The sequence below is a fragment of the Vulpes vulpes genome, chromosome 10 (assembly GCF_048418805.1).
Source record: "Vulpes vulpes isolate BD-2025 chromosome 10, VulVul3, whole genome shotgun sequence".
Taxonomy (NCBI): Eukaryota; Metazoa; Chordata; class Mammalia; order Carnivora; family Canidae; genus Vulpes; species Vulpes vulpes.
The window spans coordinates 57,209,275-57,230,263 of record NC_132789.1 but is presented as its reverse complement, the minus strand read 5'-3'; the positions used below and the strand labels follow the sequence as shown (position 1 = coordinate 57,230,263).

Here is a 20,989-nt window from a genome sequence, read left to right as displayed (position 1 = left end):
TTTGGGGGACTTCCTAAGTCTGTGAGTTGGAGTCTTTAATCAGTTCTGGAAAGTTTTCAACCATTACCTTGTCTAAGCCTGCTTCTGCCACATTTTCTCTTTCCTTGTCTTTTGGAGTCCTGCTTTTATTTTAGACTTTCTCACATGTCTTCCATGTCACTTAAAGTCTTTTTCATATTTTTCATTTAATTTTCTTTTTTTCTATTGCATTTGGGCAATTTCTTCATCTCTGTCTCCCAGTTCACTAAGCTGTACTTCTGCTATGTCAAATAGACTATTAAACGTGTCCACTGAGTTCTAAATTTTAATAATTTATATTTAATTCTTTAAATTCCATTTAAAAATATCTTTAGTTACTCTTTGTACATACTTGTTTTCTGTATATATTTTCAAGGTTGACTTTTATTCACATTTTATTTAGTTATTTTATAGTCTATGCCTGGTAATTTCAGTATCTGAAGTCCTTTTGAACATGTTTCTGCTATCACAGATTCTCACTAATGGTGTGTCATTTTCTTCTGTGGTTGTTGTTTTTTTTTTAAATGTGAGGTGCTCAGGGTGCCTGGGTGGCTCAGTCAGTTAAAGCATCCAGCTCTTAGTTTTGGCTAAAGTCATCTCAAGGTCATGGGATGGAGCGCTGTATTTATATGTAAATACTCGGCAAGCAAATCTCTCTCTATATTTTTAAAGATTTATTTATTTATTTATTTATTTATTTATTTATTTATTCATGAGAGACACACAGAGAGAGGCAGAGACACAGGCGGAGGGAGAAGCAGGCTCCATGCAGGGAGCCTGATGTGGGACTCGATCCCGGGTCTCCAGGATCAGGCCCTGGGCTGAAGGCAGATGCCTAATTGCTGAGCCACCCAGGCTTCCTAAATCTATATATTTTATAAACAGACTACTTTTTAATAGAAATTTTTAGTGGAGTGCTTACCAAATATCTAGGTGATTATTTTATAGATGTCTATAATTTTATTTTATTAAATAGAAGGATATTAATGTTCAACAATGCATTTAGCGTTTGAACCACTAATCTGTTGGTTTACATTCATTTCAGCTGATTTGTGAGATTATAATACATAATAATTTCAAAATCTCTATGATTTACAACGATAAATATTTACAGTTTACTCTCATATCATGTTAGTAGCTGCAGGTTTACTGCTGCTGTATTGCTACAGGGTGAAGGTCAGTTTCAGGTCTGCTCCATGTATTTTCTCATTCTGATACCCCATTTGGAACATGTCTTTCTCACAGGCCGGCAGCACACGACTAAGAGATTGACCTCAAATTTGATGTTACACTCAAATTTATTTTATTTTTTTTAAACTTTTATGTTTTTGGTATTTTAAAACATTTTATTTATTTATTCATGAGAGACAGAGAGGCAGAGACACAGGCAGAGGGAGAAGCAGGCTCCATGTACCGGGAGCCCGACGTGGGATTCGATCCCGGGTCTCCAGGATTAGGCCCTGGACTGAAGGCAGCGCTAAACTGCTGAGCCACCCGGGCTGCCCTCAAATTTAAAGTAGTTAACATGTGGCTTACTAGATCAAGTTATATGGCTGAGAATAATAATACAATCAACCACAGTCTTCAAAGATGTGTTGAATACGTTATTCACGTTTGAGGTTGTTCTTAATCCTCTCTGAGAAAATAAGGATGTTAGCCTAAAATCCTCATCAGCAATCTTTGACAACATAAATGTCTAACCGGCTAGGCTAAAGGTAAAATAAAAATCAACATCAAACTTACCTCTCTCATTCTAGGTCAGTGCTGATACATATTCTGTGGGAAAAATCATCATGCCTGTGAGTGCTTTAACTCATTTGGAAAAAGAATGTCTTATTCTCAGAAATGTATAATTAGTTAAACACTGGGCATGAGAGATTCTCATTGGAGTTAAAATTGGATAATTGTAATAAAAAGTTTTGTTGAAAAATGTTATTCTTTTTTTAAAAAAGATTTTATTTATTTAGTCATCAAGGACACACAGAGAGAGGCAGAGACACAGGCAGAGGGAGAAGCAGGCTCCCCGCAGGCATCACAACCTGAGCCAAAGGCAGACTCTCAACCACTGAACCATCCAGGCACCCCCAAAGTTGTTATTCTTTTATTTATTTATTTATTTATTTATTTATTTATTTATTTATTTACAAAGATGTTATTCTTAAAATCATTTAAGAATAGCAAACTTGTAGGGTATCTTAACATAGCAGATGGGAGTTACAGGATATTTCTCAATTACAGTGCAGGATCACATATTACAGTTTCTGTTTATGTTGTGATTATATCACAAATGCTAGATTGAATGATAATTTCCTGGAATCATAGAATATTAGATTTGAAAAGATCTGAAAAGTATGTATATCTGAATTTTATTGTATTGACACATTTTTTTTTTTTTAGTTGCAATCATGGTAGGTATGCGAGGTATGTCAAAATCACCATTCATGGAAAGCAGCTATTATTAGCAAAAGTTAAAATACAGATGATTACAAAAGATATACTCATATTTGTTGTCCCATATCTTCACTTTCATGAACTTGCATTCTGATTTTTTTTTTCTTTTTTGAGGGTGGTTCATAGAAGTTACAGCTAGTCTGACAAGAATTTGCATAACCCTGAGTACACAAAGGCTATTTGTTTCAAATGTATCATCCCCTGAGGAAAAAAGAGAAAAAAAAAAACCAGCTGAATAACATTGGTTCAACAGTATATAGTTCAACTCTCTACTTTTCTCAGAACTTGTAATGAAAAGAATAATTTATCTAGTCAAACGTCTAATTAGCAAAATCTATAACCTCGGCTACCTTGCTTCCAGAAGAAGGACAATGAAAGACCACTTATTTTCTCAACAGCCAAATTAAGAAATTTGGGCTGAGGCAGGAAAGGATTGTCAAGGAATTTGCCTTCTTTTTCTAATCTTTAGTTTTAGTTCCCAAAGGAAAGGTAAAGCACCAGAGAAACAGAGTGCAGAGCATAGATTTCGCATGTTATTTGTGCTTTTAGAACATTCTTTTTCAAATCTATTTGATTGAATATTTGATTGCAACTCACAATAAGGAACAGTTTAAATGACAACCTAGGACACACTCTTACCCTTCCCTGCAAAGGAAACAAAAATTTCACAAAGCAATTTCTTGTCCACACTAGATATGACCTCTGACCTTTATCTTCTATTCCATTCTAGCCTATTTCATTAAAAAATGAAATTGATTTTTGAGTCAGCATAAAAAATACTGTTCTAGAAAGTAGGAGACAGGTTTCAATCTGTTGAAAAACTCCAAAGTTACTGGCTTTGCTCAAATGGTGTCACTCACAGAATAATAGATGTCTTGTATTTATCTGAACTACGGATACAGTATCTCATACTTCAGAACAGAATCTGTCGAATCTTTTCCTCCCTGGAACACCTGCTCATTACCATATCGCTCAGATTCCAAGACTCCTTGTTTTTCACATTGTAACATCTCTGAATTCAAGATGTATCCTAAAAAAAAAAAAAAATCAGTGGGTGGCATAGCTTAATTGGCAGTGTTTTTCTGTCTAGAAATAATGAGCCTCAAAGTCCATGATGTCGGAGTGTGTCCATGAAATACATTAATAATACTGATCATATAGGCCAAACTCTACTGCTTATTCATTTCAAAGTATCCAGCTGATCAGAATAGCTTTTTTTTTTTTTTCTTGATGTCATGTTAAGTAAACCTAATGAATGCATAAGATTTGCTTAAGCAAAAACCCTAAGTCCTGGGCGGGAAGGAAAAATGACTTACAAACCGGGAAAGCTTTCTCATGTGCTTTGTTGGCAGGGTTTATGATCTTTCTGCTTTTCTACCTCCTCATTTCTGCATTGTTGCTTTTCCTCTGGTGACCAGCACATACTTTTCTTCTCATCACCAGGGGTGGGGGGGTGGGGGGGGGGGAAAGAGTTCCTTGGACCATGGTTAAAAAGGAAGGCAGAAGCTATGTCCGAAAGTTAAGGTACTTAGGGGGAAAAAAAAAGAAAAAGAAAAAGGAAAAAGCACTAATCTTTATTTTAAAAATGGAACAGATTGCCAAAATCCTGTGTATCTGTTTAAACTGCCACCAACCTAACACGTTGTAAAACTTAATGACTGTAGAACTGGCACGAAGGATGCTGAAGGCGACTAGGAACAAAAATAAGTTTGCTAGGCTATTTTCATCCCCGGGTGATTGAAACGCAGCATCGCTTCCTCAAAACTAAAAACCTCTAATGAGGAAAACAGTAAATTAAATGCCACAATTAACGTACTACTAGAAATCGGAACAATTAGTTACTGCTTTTTAAGCCAGACACCATGATGCCTTCTTTTTGACACGCGGGTGACACGTGCATGCCTCCGTGCCTCAGAGTCTCTAGGCCTCTGGATCTCTGGGCATCCGGGCCTCCGGCCCCCCCCCCCCCCCCCCCCACCGCCGAGTCTCTGGGCCTCCATGCCTGCGGGTCTCTAAGCCTCTGGGTCTCCTGGCCTCCGGGCCTCCCGGCCTTTGGGTCTCTAGGCCTCTGTGCCTCCGGGTCTGTAGGCCTCTGGGTCTCCTGGCCTCTGAGTCTCCGGGTCTCTGTGCCTCCGGGTCTGTAGGCCTCTGAGTCTCTAAGCCTCTGGGTTTCCTAGCCTCTGTGCCTCCCAGCCCCTGGGTCTCCGGGCCTCCCGGACTCCGGGTCTCTAGGCCTCTGGGTCTCCCTGCCTCCGGGCCTCTGTGCCTCCGGGTCTCTAAGCCTCTGGGTCTCCTGGCCTCCGTGCCTGCGGGTCTCTAAGCCCCTGGGTCTCCGGGCCTCTGTGCCTCCGGGTCTCTAGGCCTCTGGGTCTCCCAGTCTCTAGGCCTCCGGGTCTCCCGGCCTCCGGGTCCCTGGGGCTCCATGCCTGCGGGTCTCTAAGCCCCTGGGTCTCCGGGCCTCTGTGCCTCCGGGTCTCTAGGCCTCTGGGTCTCCCAGTCTCTAGGCCTCCGGGTCCCTGGGGCTCCATGCCTGTGGGTCTCTAAGCCCCTGGGTCTCCGGGCCTCTGTGCCTCCGGGTCTCTAGGCCTCCGGGTCTCTAGGCCTCCGGGTCCCTGGGGCTCCATGCCTGCGGGTCTCTAAGCCCCTGGGTCTCCGGGCCTCTGTGCCTCCGGGTCTCTAGGCCTCTGGGGCCTCCGCGCCTCCGGGCCTCCCGGCCTCCCGGCGCGGTCGTGGGGTCCCGAGCCCTGCCCAGGCGCCGCACGGTGCAGTCTCCTCGGATTAGGCGGGGCCCTGTGAGGCGGGTCCAGGAGTCCTCCCCCCGCAGGTCGCAGGCACTCCCGCCGCGCCGACAGCTGCTCCCGCGCCGCCGCCGCCGCCGCCGCCCGGCCCGCAGGGGGGCGTCCCCGCCGCCGCCGCCGCGCGCGGGCACGTGACGGGAAGGGGGGCTGGGCTGGAGCCCGCGAGCGGGGGCGGGGCCTGCGGGGGCGGGGCCTGCGGGGGGCGGGCGCTCGGACGGGAAGGCTCGCGGCGGCCCCAGGCGCCCGGAGCGGCGGCGACGCGGCGGATGACAGCATTAGGGCGCGACGCGCTCGGGGCCGGACGGCGGCGGGAGCGGTCGTGCGAGCGCCTGCAGCGGTAGTTGTGTCCGCGGCTGTGGCCGCAGCCGGGGTCGGCGGGGTCGGCGGACGGGGGCAGCGCGGGCCCGGGCTTCCCGGCCCCTCGCGGCAGAGCCGGCAGCGCCGCGCCCCAGCCGCCGCCCGCCCCAGCCGCCGGAGGGAGTTGGGGTCCGCCGGGCGCGGGCAGGGCCCCGGCCCCCCGCCTCCGCGCCTCCCCGGGGGCTCCGCTCCGGTGAGTGTGTGTGTGTCGTCCGCCCCGCGCCCGGCGGACGGGGGCTCCCGGGGCTCTCGGGGACGCCGGGCTGTCGTGCAGCCGCCCTTGCGGGGCCGGGGGGCTCGGGGCCGGGCGGAGAGCCGGGCCCTGGGCGCCGCGGCGGGCGGGAGGGCGCTGGCCTCCTCTCCCCTCCGCTCCCCTCTCCTCCCGCTGCTTCCCTCCCCTCCCCTCCCCTCCTCTCCCCACGTCTCCCCTCCCTTCCCCTCCTCTCCTCTCCCCTCCTCTTCTCCCCTCCCTCCCCTCCTCTCGTCTCCCCTCCGCTTCCCTCCTCTCCCCGCGTCTCCCCTCCCTCCCCTCCTCCCCTCCTCCCCTCCTCCCCTCCTCTCCGCTCCCCTCCGCTGCCCTCTTCTCCCCTCCCCTCCTCTTCTCCCCTCCTGTCCCCTCCCCTCCCCTCCCTCCCCTCCTCTCCCCTCCCCTGCCCTCCTCTCCTTTCCTTGTCGGAAATGACAGAGGACCTGCGCTCCAACTTAAACAGATGGGGAGACTTAGCCACCTGATGATGGTGTTGAGCATATTTGCATTGGATTTAATGAAGTTTTTTGCCTTTCTAGTGCTGCAGGACCCGAGTGACTTCTTACTACGACAATACCCTTTGTAGGGTAGGATTGGTCGTTTTTTTTTTTTTTTTTTTTAACTTTCCCCGAAACTTAGCCTCCAATTAGTGCCAGCCCTACGTCTTTGCAGATAATCTTTTTAAAGTTGTTGTCATCGTTGTAACTTAGCCTCAAATTAGTGCCAACTTTATTTAGGTCTTTGCAGATAATCGTTTAAAAGTTGTTGTTTGTTGGTTTTTTGTTTTTTTGTTTTTTTTTTTTTGCCTCTTTTAGAACTCCAAGGAAAGCAAGGGTGGTAAAGGGACTCGGGTGAATTGCCCGTTAGATCTTCCCCATTCCATCAGGTGTTCTTTGAAGTTGTCCTGCGGCGGGACTGTGGTTCAGTTTTTAATGCTTTGCTGGAGCTAGAACCCGTCTTGCGGTGAAAACGAGATCATGCTAGTTTTATAAAAGCAAGTTGGGGGGAAAGGAGAATAAGGATATGCAGTTTGTCCTTTATAGGAATATAGCTGGTTTCAAGTCTTTCTTGCCCTCCATCCCCCCGCCCTCCCTTTTTTTATAGCAACAGTGTGTGGAACGACTACAGTGTACCTGCTCAAAGTACCGGGAGAGGGAATAGACGAAACACAAGAACTACCTTTTAGGTGTTTAATTATGGAGATTAGGTTGTTGCGGTCGAATTCCACGTGAGCCGTTTGAGTCACAGCGCGTTGTACACAGCTGCTTAGAGATGGTTGTTTAATTAAAAATGGTCATGGTTTCTCTCTTGTTGCATATTAATAAAGTATCCGATCTGGAAAGCGCGCTGCTGTCCCTTTTCAGTTAGAGTATAGTTACATGTTAGAAGCAGTCAAATATGTTTCTTACAGCAGCACATGTATGGCACTGGGGAATTTGGCAAGATCTCGTTTCTTTGTTCATTTTTAAATTGAAAGCCCGTATACTGTGGGGATAAATACACAATTCTGTGTGAAGTTATGTTTTAGTTTATTTTTTATTTTTTTATGTTTTAGTTTTGATTTAAGAAAAAAAACATACGATGACGATTTCACCAAATCTGCATTACAAAAGGATCTGTCTTGTTAAAAGACAAATTGCAGAATTTTTTTAGCCACTGCTCTAAGTACATTTAAGCGTGTTTTGACTTATAAATAATCCTTCAAGAGCAGATTCCTTGGAGCATGAGTGACAAAATAAGGGATTGATACTTAGATGTAGTTTTCTGATTTTGTGGAAAATTCTTTCCCTAATAGCAATACCTGAAGTGTTATATTTGGATATAATATATAAAGATGAACACATTTATGGCAATGATCTTGGAGCAGCAGGGGATTCAAAAGTAGAAGGCTTATTCTTATTCTTATGAATATGACGTGCGTGTAATCCATAAACACAACTTGAAGTCTCTGAATACGCGTTAATGGACGTGGCTGGACAGGTTGATGGAGATGCTTAACTGGACCAATTGTGTCTAAAGTATTTTTCTTGTGGATGGGACTCAGGAAGGGATATTGGGACTAGGGTGTAGATGTAGATTTCACATTAGTGTGTGAAATTGAAAGACTTTAGATTGGTCCTTTTCTTCCTTTTTAAGATTTTATTTATTTGACAGAGTATTAGCAGGGGGAGCAGCAGGCAGAGGGAAAAGGAGAAACAGACTCCCTGCCAAGCAGAGAGCCTAATGCCTCAATGTGGGGCTCAGTCCCAGGACCTTGGGATCATGACCTGAGCCCAAGGCAGATGCTCAACCAACTGAGCCACCTAGGCGCCCCAGATCTGTCTGTCCTTCTACTTTGGTCTCTCACTTCCTCTATTTATTTGAAGGCATGAAGTTAAAGGTCTCACATGGGAGACATGATAGAAGGAATTTTTCCTCCCTGAAAAATGTTATCAAGTATGCAAAGGAGAAGGCTTTCTTCAGAGACCTTGTTGGGAAGGAATCCTTTATTGTAGAACATCATACTCTTATACCTTCATGTTATTTTTACCTTTTTAAGAGATGTAAATCATGTTAAATCGTCTATGATAGCAATGATCTTTTTTGTTGTTGTTCACCACTGACTCATCAAACGTTTAATAGTACTGAATGAAAAAATGTAGTTCCAGGTATATGACAGGAGGACAGAAGAGTGTGTGATAATGTAGTCCAGAATAGATACAAGGAGTGAGATAAGAAAGGATGTTGGATTGGTAGGGAGGGAGCAGTTCCTAATTGGGAAAATTTTTTAGGGGAAGTAATTGTTTTTTTTTAAGATTTTATTTATTTGAGGGAGGGAGAGAGAGAGAGTGTGCGAGCAATTGTGCGCAAGCAGGGATGGGCGGGGGTGAGGAGGAAGAACCCGACTCTTGACTCTTCTCGCGGAGCAGGGAGCCCATTGGGGAGCTTGATCTCAGGACTTCGGGATCATGACCTGAGCCACCAGGGGCCCCTAGGGGAAGTAATTCTTGAGTTAGGTTTTGCTGAAAGCTGTATATCTGAAGATGAGTGGTGCTTTAAGGGGATAGAGAGCATGAACGAAAGCATTTACTTTGGACGGGGTAATCATGTGGGATTAATAAGCATAATGAGGTTTTTTTGGTGACATTATGAATAATTTCTCTTCTCCCCTTACAACTCTTGCCTCTGCCAGCTGAAAAGATTGGTGCCCTGAATAAGAACTAGTTGTGAAGTATTTAAGTTGTGGAAGTGGCAGTGGTATAGTGCAATCAAGAACATCAAACTGGGGGGTCAGAAAGTTTGAATATGGTTTCTGATTAAATCTCATACAAGCAAGTGCCTTTTAGGCAAATTGCTGGGCCTTAGTTTCCTCATTTGTAAAAGGAGGATAATCATCCCATATGGTTGTTGGGAGAATGAAGCTACATAATGTATGTGGAAGTGCCTATCTCAATATCTAACACATAGGAGAACCTTACATTAAATTGTTTAAAAAAGATCTTTGTCAGGGGCACCTAGGTGGCTCAGTCGGTTGAACATCTGACTCTTGATTTTGCTCAGGTCATGATCTCAGGGTCGTTGGCTTGAGCCCCACATTGGGCTCTGCTGGGTGTGGAGCCTGCTTGATTCTCTCTCTCCCTCTTCCTCTGCCCCTCCCCACCTTGCTTGCTCTATGTACACACACAGGTGAGCTTGTGTCACCTCTCTCTCTCTCTCTCTCTTTCTCAAAAAAATAGATTTTTGTCTTTAGATTATTAAAAAATATTTTGGTGTATTATGAACTCTAATATCTACGTGACCTTTAAGTTGACCCTTTAAAATACCTTTAAATTTGTAAGTATCAAAATTTTAAATGCTTAATTTTCTTTCAAGCATAATGTTTTCTGATGCAAATGAAGCTTGTTTTGCTTTAATGTTAAAGACTACAAAAAATACTAGATGCCTCAGATATTTAAAGCTTTAAGTAGGGGGCGTGTATGGCTGAAAGTCTGAGCCTTTAGGCCTTTTTTTTCTTTCTTTCTTTTTTTTTTTTTTAAGGCCTTTCTTTTCTATAGAATTTGTTTTTGAAGAAATTGCCCATGCCTATCATGCCATCATCATTGTTTTTGAAGAAACAGGATTTTCCTGCTATTAAGGAAAAAAAAATACCCAAAGTATCCACTATATGTTTTTAATAATTCGAGTGACTATAAACCGTGGAGGATCCCTACCTGCTGTGCTTTATTTAGAATTCAGTATATTTTGAGCAGGCTGATAGACTTCTGCATCATTTCTTTATCTAAGGTTTTTGCTTCAGTGGCTGTTTGTTCTTTTATGAATCTCAATATTTCATCATACTTTGTGAACTCTTTGTAGTGTTTATAATCTGTGGAGCAGTCTGTCTTATGTATAATATTTGGAAGAGAATTTTATTATTAAAAAACTAAAAAGAGTCCTGAGTCTTAAAAGATAAAGAAGCCAGTTATCTATCATCTTCCATGTTCACAAAAAGCTGAAAAAAAGAGGAAATGGTTTAGAGCTTGAAGACTGTTCAGATAAAAAGGCTAAACTTTTTGATTAGGGTTGTTACAAACATGATAGACTCAGAAGGAGATTGGCATAGCTCCTGAACGTGTCTTAGTAGGTGGTGTTAGTCATGATAATAATAGCTAATATGTGTTGATTACTATGTACCAGCTCCTATTTTAGAAGTATTTGCCATGTCATCATGTCATCATATTTAGTCCTCACAATGAGCACCCCTCCCCATCAGATTATTTTTTTTCCTTTTTAATTTTTTAAAGATTTTATTTATTTGAAAGGAGGAGGGGAAGGAGAGGTAGAGGGAGAGGGAGAAGCAGCCTCCTTGCTAAGCTTGGAGCCCAACATGGGGCTCAATCCCAGGACCCTGGAATCATGACCTGGGCCAAAGGTGGACACTCGACCCACTGAGCCACCCAGGCACCCCTCTTTTTTCCTATTTTAAACCTCAGGCACTGAGAGATTAAGTGGTAGATAGTGGAGCCAGGATTTGGACTAAACCTAAGTCACAGGCACGCTAAGAAGCAGGTGTTGAGCCTACCAGAAGGATTTGAATTTGAAGTTTAACCTGAGCTTTGATTTAAGAGCCTGTCCTTTTAACTACCACATTATACTGCTTTGTGTAGTTTATTTGCATTTGCCCCTTGTTACAAGTCTTGATCTTCATGATCTTTCTGAGTCTGCTTCGACTGTATGACTTGATGAAAATATACTTTGTAATAAGATGCCTATAGCTGCAATTTTTTTTTGAATTTCACATGTATTTGACTGACATCCTATTTTTTAAATCTTGAAAATATTTATAGTAAAGCAGAAAACTCTTTAGGCATTCAATTGCCACTTTCTCACAAGGAAATTCCAGACTAAACTGGAAATATAAGAACATAATAGATATAGTATTTTAAGGTGACTTGTTAAAATTTTTAAAATCCATGCTTTCTAAGAGTAAGACAGAGTAGGTACAGAGTAGGGTGAGGGAATTCTGAAGATCAGCTCTGATTTACTTATATAATTTTGCCTGTTGTTTCAACTATAATAACATTTAAAATCAGCAATCCAGAAGTAAAGAAAAATAGTGCTGTACATCATAGTGGGGAATTTTAATAGTTCCTAGACTATGTTTTTGCAAGATACAGATTTTTTTTATAAAATGATCCCGAAAGTACTCTCTTACTACCTATTATTTTAGAAATCTAAAGAAGCAGAATAGCACAGGTTCTGAAGCTAGACTGCTGAAGTTCACAGCCTGCACAGCCACGTATTAGCTTATTGCCCAGTACCTGGTCTGGTGCTGACATCAGATGCCTATAGGGGGAGAAGATGGTGTATTGAGGCAGAGTGGGGCCCAGAGATGCACCCTGTGAGTTTCCTGTGGTTCTTATGTGGTATGAAAGAGATCTAGAGGATCTCACATAATCCTGGTGAAAGAAATAGATGTTAACAGAGTGGGAGCCCACAAGCTTGTTGTGAGGCTACTGTTGTGAAGGGAGAGACCAGGCTGTAATGGTTGGGGAGAGGGCGGGTGTGGCGGATTCAGCTCAGTGCCCGCCAAAATTTATGTTCCCTCTTGCTGTAGTATGATGAAGGCTGGCAAGTGGTTGCTCAGCCAGGAGTGCCTTTCTGTCATTCTCTCCTCTATCCTTGTCATCCCTGCATGCATCGAAGTGGGGCCGTGTATGTGACCGATTTTCATGAGTGGACTGTGGATGGAAATGATGTGTTGTCACTTCTGGGTAGAGGGGACAGAAAAGCAGGTGTTCTTTCTCCAGCTTCTTTTTACAGTCCAAGGCACCTAGGGCACTTATAGGATGGAAGGAACTAGCGACTTTAAATTCCCATGTAGAAGAGAGCTACCTAACAAAGAGGAGTACCCACAACAGGTTGCAACTTTAATGAGAAATTTTAATTGTGTAAAATTACTGTAAGCATGGGCTGCCTAGGAGAGGTAGTTGAGCGCCCCAGAATATGCGTACCAACAGGGGATGAGGTAGGGCCTGAAGGCAGATGCTCAACCCCTGAGCCACCCAGAGGTCCCTGAGAAAAAGGTGTTCCTTTAGAGGGGGTTTTCTCCAACTTGGCACTGTTGACATTTTGGGCTGTATAATTCTTTGCTATAAGTGGCTGTACTGTGCATTGTGGAATGTACAGCAGCATCCTGGTCCTTTATTTAGATATCTGTGGTACTTTCTCTTAATTATGCAACCAAAAATGTCTCCGGACATTGTTAAATGTCCTCTTGGGGGGCGGGGGTGGGGTGGGGAAGGATTGCCCTTGATAGAGAACTACTACCTTAAAAATTGAGTTAACCTGAAAGAAATTATTTTAAGCTGGAGGACACTTACTTTTATTTAAAAAATGTTTTCTCCTCTTTGAAGATGGGTGGAGTTTATGGAGGAGGTTTGTTCGTGAATGTGCAACAAAGGAAGTTCTGTTGTTTTTGTGAAACACACTGCTTTCTAGTGAACGTTGATCTATCCATCTATTTATCAATTTAGATGTTATTTGAATTTTCCATTCTTTTTCTTTCTTTCCTTTTCCTTCCAAACTTCTTGTTGCCTAAACACAGTACACCCTTTCCCCTGCCCCTATTCTTAACCCCGGCTGTCATGTCCACTAGTTCTCTCTAAATGATGAAAACCAATAATTGGTTTCAATATTATGACTATGTCAACATTAGTTATGCTGGGCTGGGTAGTATGCCCAGCTTGATGTCTGCAGATTCTCTTAAGCAGCCCTTGGGCCACCTGAAGAAACATGCCCTTAATAACATCGAGGTCTAGTGGATTTTATTTACTTAACTCAAAATCTAGCCATTGAATTAAAAAAAATTCGGCATGACTCCTGTTTTCTTGGTATTTCTACTCGCCCTTTTACTTGTATTCTATGCCTTTATCATAGTTCCCCTTCCCCCCAACTCTTAAGCATATTGCACTTTATGTTGTGTTCCTTATTTTTCTGGAGTCGCCTTTATTTCTGTCTCAGTTTGGACTAGCTGCCTTTAAGTCTCCTCTGGGAACTCCGTTTGCTATACCCTTGAATTGAATCCATTCTACTATAGATCTTTTTCTAAATTTATTTGATCTTTTTTTCTGGAGTCTTAAAAATAACTACCTGAGAAAGGTATTTGAGAGGCCGACTTTCTGAATTATTGTCTGTACAAATTGTCTTCATTCTGTTTGACTGATGGCTTGGCTGGGCACAGTTTTGTAGGTCTCAAATAGTTTTCTTTTAGAACTCTGAAAGCATTGCTTGGTTGTCTTCTAGCCCACAGGGATGCTGATTAGAAGCCCTGTGGCATCTAATTCAGTTTTGTGTGTGTGTGTGTTTGAAGATAATCTGTTTTTCATTCTGTCTGAATAAAGGGTTTTTTTTAAAAAATTTTTTCTTTTCTTTTCTTTTTTTTTTTTTAAATTTTTATTTATTTATGATAGTCACACAGAGAGAGAGAGAGAGAGAGAGAGGCAGAGACATAGGCAGAGGGAGAAGCAGGCTCCATGCACCGGGAGCCCGACGTGGGATTCGATCCCGGGTCTCCAGGATCGCGCTCTGGGCCAAAGGCAGGCGCCAAACTGCTGCGCCACCCAGGGATCCCTGAATAAAGGTTTTTATTTTTTGTTTCGGTTATTTGTTCTAGGCAGTCAGTTAGTTTTATTGTCTAAGTGAGATTCTTCTAACTCCGGGAAATTCTCATCCATTACGTCTTTGAGATCCTTCTCCCTTCACTTGGTCCATTTGTCCTTCAGTGGGCAGATATTTGGGCCAATGTTTTGTCTTTTGTATTGATCCTCTTTGTCTGATTTTACTTTTCATATTTTTTGATTCTCTTTGCTCTGTGTTCTGGGGATTTTCCCCCTCCACTTGTTTTGGTTGATTTGGGGGGGCAGGTAATCTATGAATTTTCTTGTTCTCTTTTTCTTTTCCTGTATCATTCATCTCTGTTGTAATACTGTCTTTAGTGTTAGAATACGTAAAATAGATTTTTAAAAGATATTATCTTGTGTTTCCTTGTGTTTACCTTTTTTCCCACTCTGGTCACTTTCTGTGTTTGTTTTTGTAATTATTATTTTTCAGGCTTAGTTTTCCTTACATGCCTGGTGTTTTCTGGTTGTCCGTTCATGTTTTAGAAGTTTCTGATCTGGGTCTCCCCTCTCTCTCACCCTATTCCTTGGACTGTTGTCCCTACTAGTTTTTCCTTTTTTTTTTTTTTTTAAAGATTTTATTTTATTTATTCATGAGAGACACACACACAGAGAGTCAGAGACACAGGCAGAGAGAGAAGCAGGCTCCATGCAGGAGTCCGATGTGGGACTCGATCTTGGGTCTCCAGGATCACTCCCGGGCTGAAGGCAGGCACTAAACCACTGAGCCACCCAGGGATCCCCCTAGTTTTTCCTTTGAATAGGAGTTGTACATAGCACTTAAGGGGCTAGCGTTAGGTAGTACAGGGCAGGGCCTATCTGTTAGCAAACATTGTTTTATCGTAAAAGGGAGAGGAGCTAGCTTCCAGCCTGTGGGCCCTCTAAATGCCAGAGGAAAAGAGTATTACTTTGCCTGCATCCCCATTTTAGTCTTCTAGTCATTCATTTTTCTTAGGGAAAAGCAGAGTATGTTTTTGCCTGGGGGCAAATGTCACTTGTTTAGGTGCCGCTTGGAGATGGAGATAGGGGAAATTCTTTATAAAGTCAAGTAGTTTTAGTTCTTTTTTTGGCCCTACTGTTTTCACTCTTTGCTGTATCATTTAGTTTGCAGTCATGCCTCTTTGGGGTCCTGTCAGACATATGGATTCCCACCCTTTTTCATCACTTAGAGGGTATAATAAATATGTAGTTTTTTTCTGCTTGTTATATCAAGCCATATATGTGTGTGTGTGTGTGTGTGTGTATCGGTGTATATGTATATACATAGGCACACACACTCTGCCCCTGCCTCCAGCTTTAAATTTATTTGTTCTTACGGTTTTCTTTCTTTTTGTGTGAATTGTTTTTATTTCAATGAGATAGTTGGAATAACTGTAAGGAAATTTTATATATAGTCTATCATTTTATGTTAGAGTCCTTTTTTAACTTCTTCTTAAACCTAAGATATATAGAGCTATTTAAATATTTTTTAATTCATTTTTTGAGCTGTTTTTAAAATGTAGGCTGATTCATAGGAATTAGGAACATAATACTGTTAAAATATAGTGATGTTCCTAAAATATTGATTTATATAGGTGTTTGTATCTTTATGCCAGTTAATCCTGAAACTTGTACTCTTTTTGAATTCTTGTTTCCTTTTTAGTTTTTCTGATTCCTCTTCTGTTGTTATCTATCCCAATTTGCACATGTCATGATTCTCTTGCCATTTCTACTTTGCTACTTGGAAACTGAGTAAGACCATTTAGAATTGTACATAAAATAGTGACTTTGCTCCAGAGAATGGCATATTAACTTTATCATGTGGCTCTTGTAATATTTCAATTATTGAGATATCTTTACTTGTTTTATTTTCGGTTTAACTGTTACTGTTTCTAGTTGGTGAGATACTATTCTTTTTTATATCTCTGCTTTGTTACAGCTACTTTGGTTCAGCAATTACTGATATTTTTCTCTTTTCCTCCTTTTCTACCTTACAATCTTTAAATCTTTGAATTGCCTAGCTGGTTCACTGAAGGCCTTAGTTTTCATCTCCTTTCATTTTATATTCATAAAAATTTCCCAGCATTCTTATAAAATTTCTTTAACCTGTTTGTTTTCTTTTTTATTTCCCATTTTCCTTTCCTGAATCTTTAGGTACCACATTGATTAATTGTAAATTATACTGGGCAGGTAAATTTATCTGTTTCTTCCCCCTCTCTTCTATGGTGATGCAGCATTTCCCCATTAATCTTGTTAGGTCTTCTCTCATGAGACTTCGTAATTCTTCTTTAGCTCTGATTTTTACTGCTGGAATGTGTGTCTATGATTAGAGTTATAATCCTCCTGCAATCAGAAGTTTTTGCAATCCAGATTTAAGAAATGCTGACTACTTTGCAGTTGAAATCCTGTCAGAAGGGTTGTGGTTTGGAAGGCTTATTAAACCCGCCAGATTTGGCCTGATTATTTAAGATATTATAGGACCTATCTAGTAAATTCTTAATTGAAATTTAAAGTAGCTTAGAAAATAAATGGATTCTGGGATAGTTTCTTTATTTGCCTAATACAGAGGAAATCAATGTTACAAGGATTCCGTTAATGCAATAGGTATATATTTACTGATTAGTGAACTTTTCTTATATTCTGTGAAACTCAAGGTTTGATTGTTTGGGAAATTATGGTTTTTATATCTTCATTTTCCCAAGAATCTAATTACCATGCTGTAGGAATTAAAAATAATAGTCATTATTGACAAAGAAAATAGAGGAAAAATAGAGATTCATTTAAAGGTTGATTACTTAACATATTGAGTATTTTAATGAGTAGGGTTTTTATTTCGTTATCTTTGGGGCTTCTTAATTCATGGTAGTAGTAATTAGCCTCTTCAAACTTAAAAGTTAAAATTAATCAGTGATACATTTTGTGACTCTAATTATGATTTTTAAAAAAGATTTTACTGTATTTATTTATTCATGAGAGAGAGAGAGGCAGAGACACAGGCAGAGGGAGAAGCAGGCTCCATGCAGGGAGCCTGACGTGGGACTCAATCCCGGGAATCCAGGATCACCACCTGAGCTGAAAGGCAGCGCTAAGCCGCTGAGCCACCCAGGCTGCCTGCAAATTATGATTTTAATTAAATTCAGAAAAATATGTTTTTTTAGAATTCTCTTAAGAATTTTTTTCATTGTCATATTAATAAGTTATCTCCATAGTTCCACATTTTTGGTAATCACTCTTGAAGTATTAAAAATTGTGTCATAGGTCCTTTTTCTGTTGGCATGCAGAAGTGTAATCATGTGTCTTGGTTACACACATGATAAATTAAAGAGGATAAATACTTTGATTGTGGTAATTTATACCCAGAATTCAAAACCCAGAAGCATCTACTCCAGAGTTAGGCACTCAGATACTCTTTTTTTTAATGTCCCATATTGAAAGCCATTCTTAGTTTGATTTAAAATATGAAGAAACTGCTCTTGGGATTGAGTAAGAAAGCCAATATAAAATTCTTTGAGATTGTCTTGAATTAATTTTAGATCTTGCGTTTTAAGCTTTGATCCTTGAGAAAGAACTCTTAGCTTAAGTATGGGTGTTAATTTTACTTTTAGGAAAGTAGGTAACTCTTTTGGTTGTTATAACTGTTTACTATCCTTAAAAAATGAGAAACACCATTTTTTTCCCCTAGTATCCTGATTTAAGACAAGGTTCATATTTTCCTTAGAAAAGAACCTTTCAAGGAAACTGAAAATTTATGTTTTAATAATCAAGTCGTTTTAGCAGTAATTTGAAATACCTAACTTTAAGAGCAAAGACTTAAAATCCAAGAGAGACATTTAATATGTAGGACTAAATTATTAATGTGCGATTACCAGTATCATATTTGCAAGCACTGTTGTTTAAGTGGTCTTGGTTTATTACTGTCCCAGAAACCCTCTTTGAGACCCTCTGTCACAAGCTTGGGTAACATAACATTACAAACACCAAGTGATTTAGTAAACAGATACACTGAGAGAATAAGGAACCTGCCAAAAGTATTCTCTTTCCTACTAAGTAACCGTGTGACCTTGGCAAACCATTTAATCTCATGGCTCTTAGTAAAATGGAGAGCTTGGACCAGATAGCCTCTTAGGTTTTTTGAGGAGTCCTTGAAGAGTCAGGGGCTAGAATTGCAATCGGACAATATACTATATAATATAATCCCTAAAATAGCTCAGAAGATGGTATTTTTCTCATTTTACCAACGACATTATTCATGCTGTACAGATTCCATGTTCAAATAACTTAGTCATGTAGCTACTAAGGGACCAAGCAAGAAGTTGAACCATGGCCTATCTCATTTTATATTCACATTCTATTTAGTAGACCATATTACCTCCACAAGCCATATCTTTATAGTAGACCACCAGATTTTTTTTTTCCTAAAACTTGTTTTGTTTCTTAATCTTTAGTTTATAGTAAATGTGCTTATGTTTTACTGCATCTGTTATTCAGGAAAACCAGAAGTCATGGATCAAGCCTGTCCATGAATCATGCTCAAAGTAGAAACGGGACCAATTTTTAAATATACTAGAACTTATATGTTTAAGAAATGATTGATGTGTTCAAAGTTATCTTGAATTTATTTCAGCAATGACATTGTCTCACTGTTGTTAAAAAATACTTTTGGAACTATTCTTTCTGTGTTTCCTCAGTTTGCTCAGCCTCATTGCTTTTTTTAAGAGAGGGAGGGGGCAGAGGGAAGGAGAGAGAGAATTTCAAGCAGGCTCCATGCTCAACACAGAGCCTAGTGTGGGACTCGATCTCATATCCCCGAGATCATGACCGAAGTAGAAATCAAGAGTCGGATGCTTAACCAACCGAGCCACCCAGATGCTCCCTCATTTTTTAAATCTACATTCTGTGGTGGCAGATGACATCTTTTGGAAATGAATTTGATCTATGGAAAAAGTGGGAAGTCATTCTGAACCAAGTCTCATTAATTAGGGATCAAAATGAGGAATGCCATTTTTAGTTAAAAATAAGCAGACCAAAGGGATGAAACCTGTTATCCTAATGTCACTTGCAAGGTAGTTAAGGAAATGATTAGAAAAAGGAAGTCCCAAAATTGTTTTATGTGATGACAACTTAAAATAGCCTCTAAAAACGACTCTTCTGAATGGAGTTAAGCTTTATTTGGCTATAAATTCTATATTAAGGTTACATCATAATATATGTGTTCTGTTGGTCACTTAGATTAGTGGTATGCTGACTTAGCATGCACATTAGAGAAAAAGAGTTGATGAATGAATTACAGACAGCAGATACTTTCCATTTTAAAGGAGTTGAGAATCTATAGAACATTTGTTTCTATAGTCATTTAGTTCTTGGTTACATTAATATTATGTAACTTGTGATTATCCACTACAGCTATGCCCATCCCACTTCCATAGCAAAACTACTTTTGCTAAGCCTGGATGTACTCTTTGATGCAGGTTAACGTATAAATTAATTTTCGTGCAAGAATTACCTTAGGCAAAAAAAAAAAAAAAAAAAAAAGAATTACCTTAGGCTGCCTTATACACTTATATATTAGTGGATAACATTTTGGTATCAGCACTTTATTAGTGCAGTTAATAATAATCTATATGTCTTGTTGCATAGGAACTTGTGATAGGAAGATTTCATTTTACCTTTTGAAGGTGTTATTTTTCTTTAGTTAAACTTCCAGATAGTGGAATGTAATGAAGCTTCCTCATTTGTAGGTATTAGAGGATAGTAAAAAAATGCTTCAATTTCCTTTTTAATAATACTTTTCCTTCTGTGGTTTCAAAATAATTTAATGTTATAAAACCATTAATTTAACATATTTGAGTGTGGGTCACTATGCAAGAGGCTAAAAATTCAGTGGGAACTAAATAGATATGTGACCTCTTTGAGCTTATGTGTGTGGGAAGGTGAGGAATAGACAGTAGACTACCACTTGCACAATTCACTGTGTAATTATCATGTGGGGAGTGCTAGGAGCAAGAAATATAGGGCAATATGAGAATTTGCTGACCTAGTGGGGGAGGGGAGCCAAGGAAGGTGACTTGAGCTGAGGGAAAAAAGAATATTTCTGGCAGAACATTTTGTTTGAATATCCTGGAACAGCAAGGAACTTGGCTTTTGCTAGGAGCTGAAAGAGTTTGCTGTGGCCAGTGTTTAAAAAAAAAAAAAAAAAAAAAGAATGATAGCAGTGTGGGGCAGTAGACCAAGGTTGGGTCATATAAGGCTTAATAGATCATGTTAAAGGTTTTGATTTTTGTCTTAAAATCCCTTGGAAACCATTAGAATATTTTAAACAAAGGATTATAAAAAGATCAGGTACAGAATTATCACTCTGGATGCTGTGTGAAGAATGGTTTTGAGGTAGCCAGGGTAGATGCTGGAAGGCCCATTAGGTTGTGTTGAAATTAAGGTATCTGTAATTTATCTTAAAGGAGAATCATGTAGGCCAGTGATTCTCAAAGTATGTGTCACCTGGGAACTAACTAGAAACAGATTCTTAGGTTTCTGCTCAAACCTACTGAATCAAAAACTTTGGAGATGGGGCTCAGAATCTGTTTTTGAGCAAGCCCTCCAGATGGTTCTGATGCATCCTAAGAGTTTTTGAACTTCTGCAGATCATTAAACATGTGGATTTGAATGTAGGAGAGAGTTCTATGCTGGTAATATGGATAGGGGGTTATTGCATGAAAGGGGTAGTTGAAAGTAAGAGAGAAGAGGCTCCAATGGAGTGAAACGCTGACACTTCAAAGTCCAGACAGAGTGAAGGGAGCTAGTGAAAGAACCAAAACAAGATTGGTTAGAGGGACTATTAGAAGGTCAGGAGGGAGTTTTGAATAAGAGTGTGGCAAAGTAAGCATTAAACTTGTCAATAAGTGATCTTTGTGTAATTGTAGTGGAATTACAAGGGTGGGCATCAGTGTCAACAGATTGAAAAAGAAATGGGGAGAGGAGTGAAGGAAATATAATTTACCTATTTA

The 20,989-nt window shown here is 40.6% G+C and overlaps 1 protein-coding gene across 9 annotated transcripts in view; it reads left to right on the top strand.

The window, feature by feature from the left end:
• Nucleotides 1-5,471: 5,471 nt before the first annotated feature.
• The window catches only part of OSBPL8 (oxysterol binding protein like 8), a 145,995-nt gene continuing 130,477 nt past the window's right edge, over nucleotides 5,472-20,989 (top strand). For 2 of the 9 annotated variants that reach the window (XM_072724422.1, XM_072724421.1), the window contains exon 1: nucleotides 5,532-5,604. In XM_072724422.1, the coding sequence (XP_072580523.1) occupies nucleotides 5,534-5,604 (71 nt within the window). In that variant the 5' untranslated portion in view covers nucleotides 5,532-5,533. Of the gene's footprint in view, nucleotides 5,818-20,989 lie in introns of all 9 variants that reach the window. The other 7 variants (XM_072724426.1, XM_072724419.1, XM_072724425.1 and 4 more) reach the window with 7 other exon arrangements.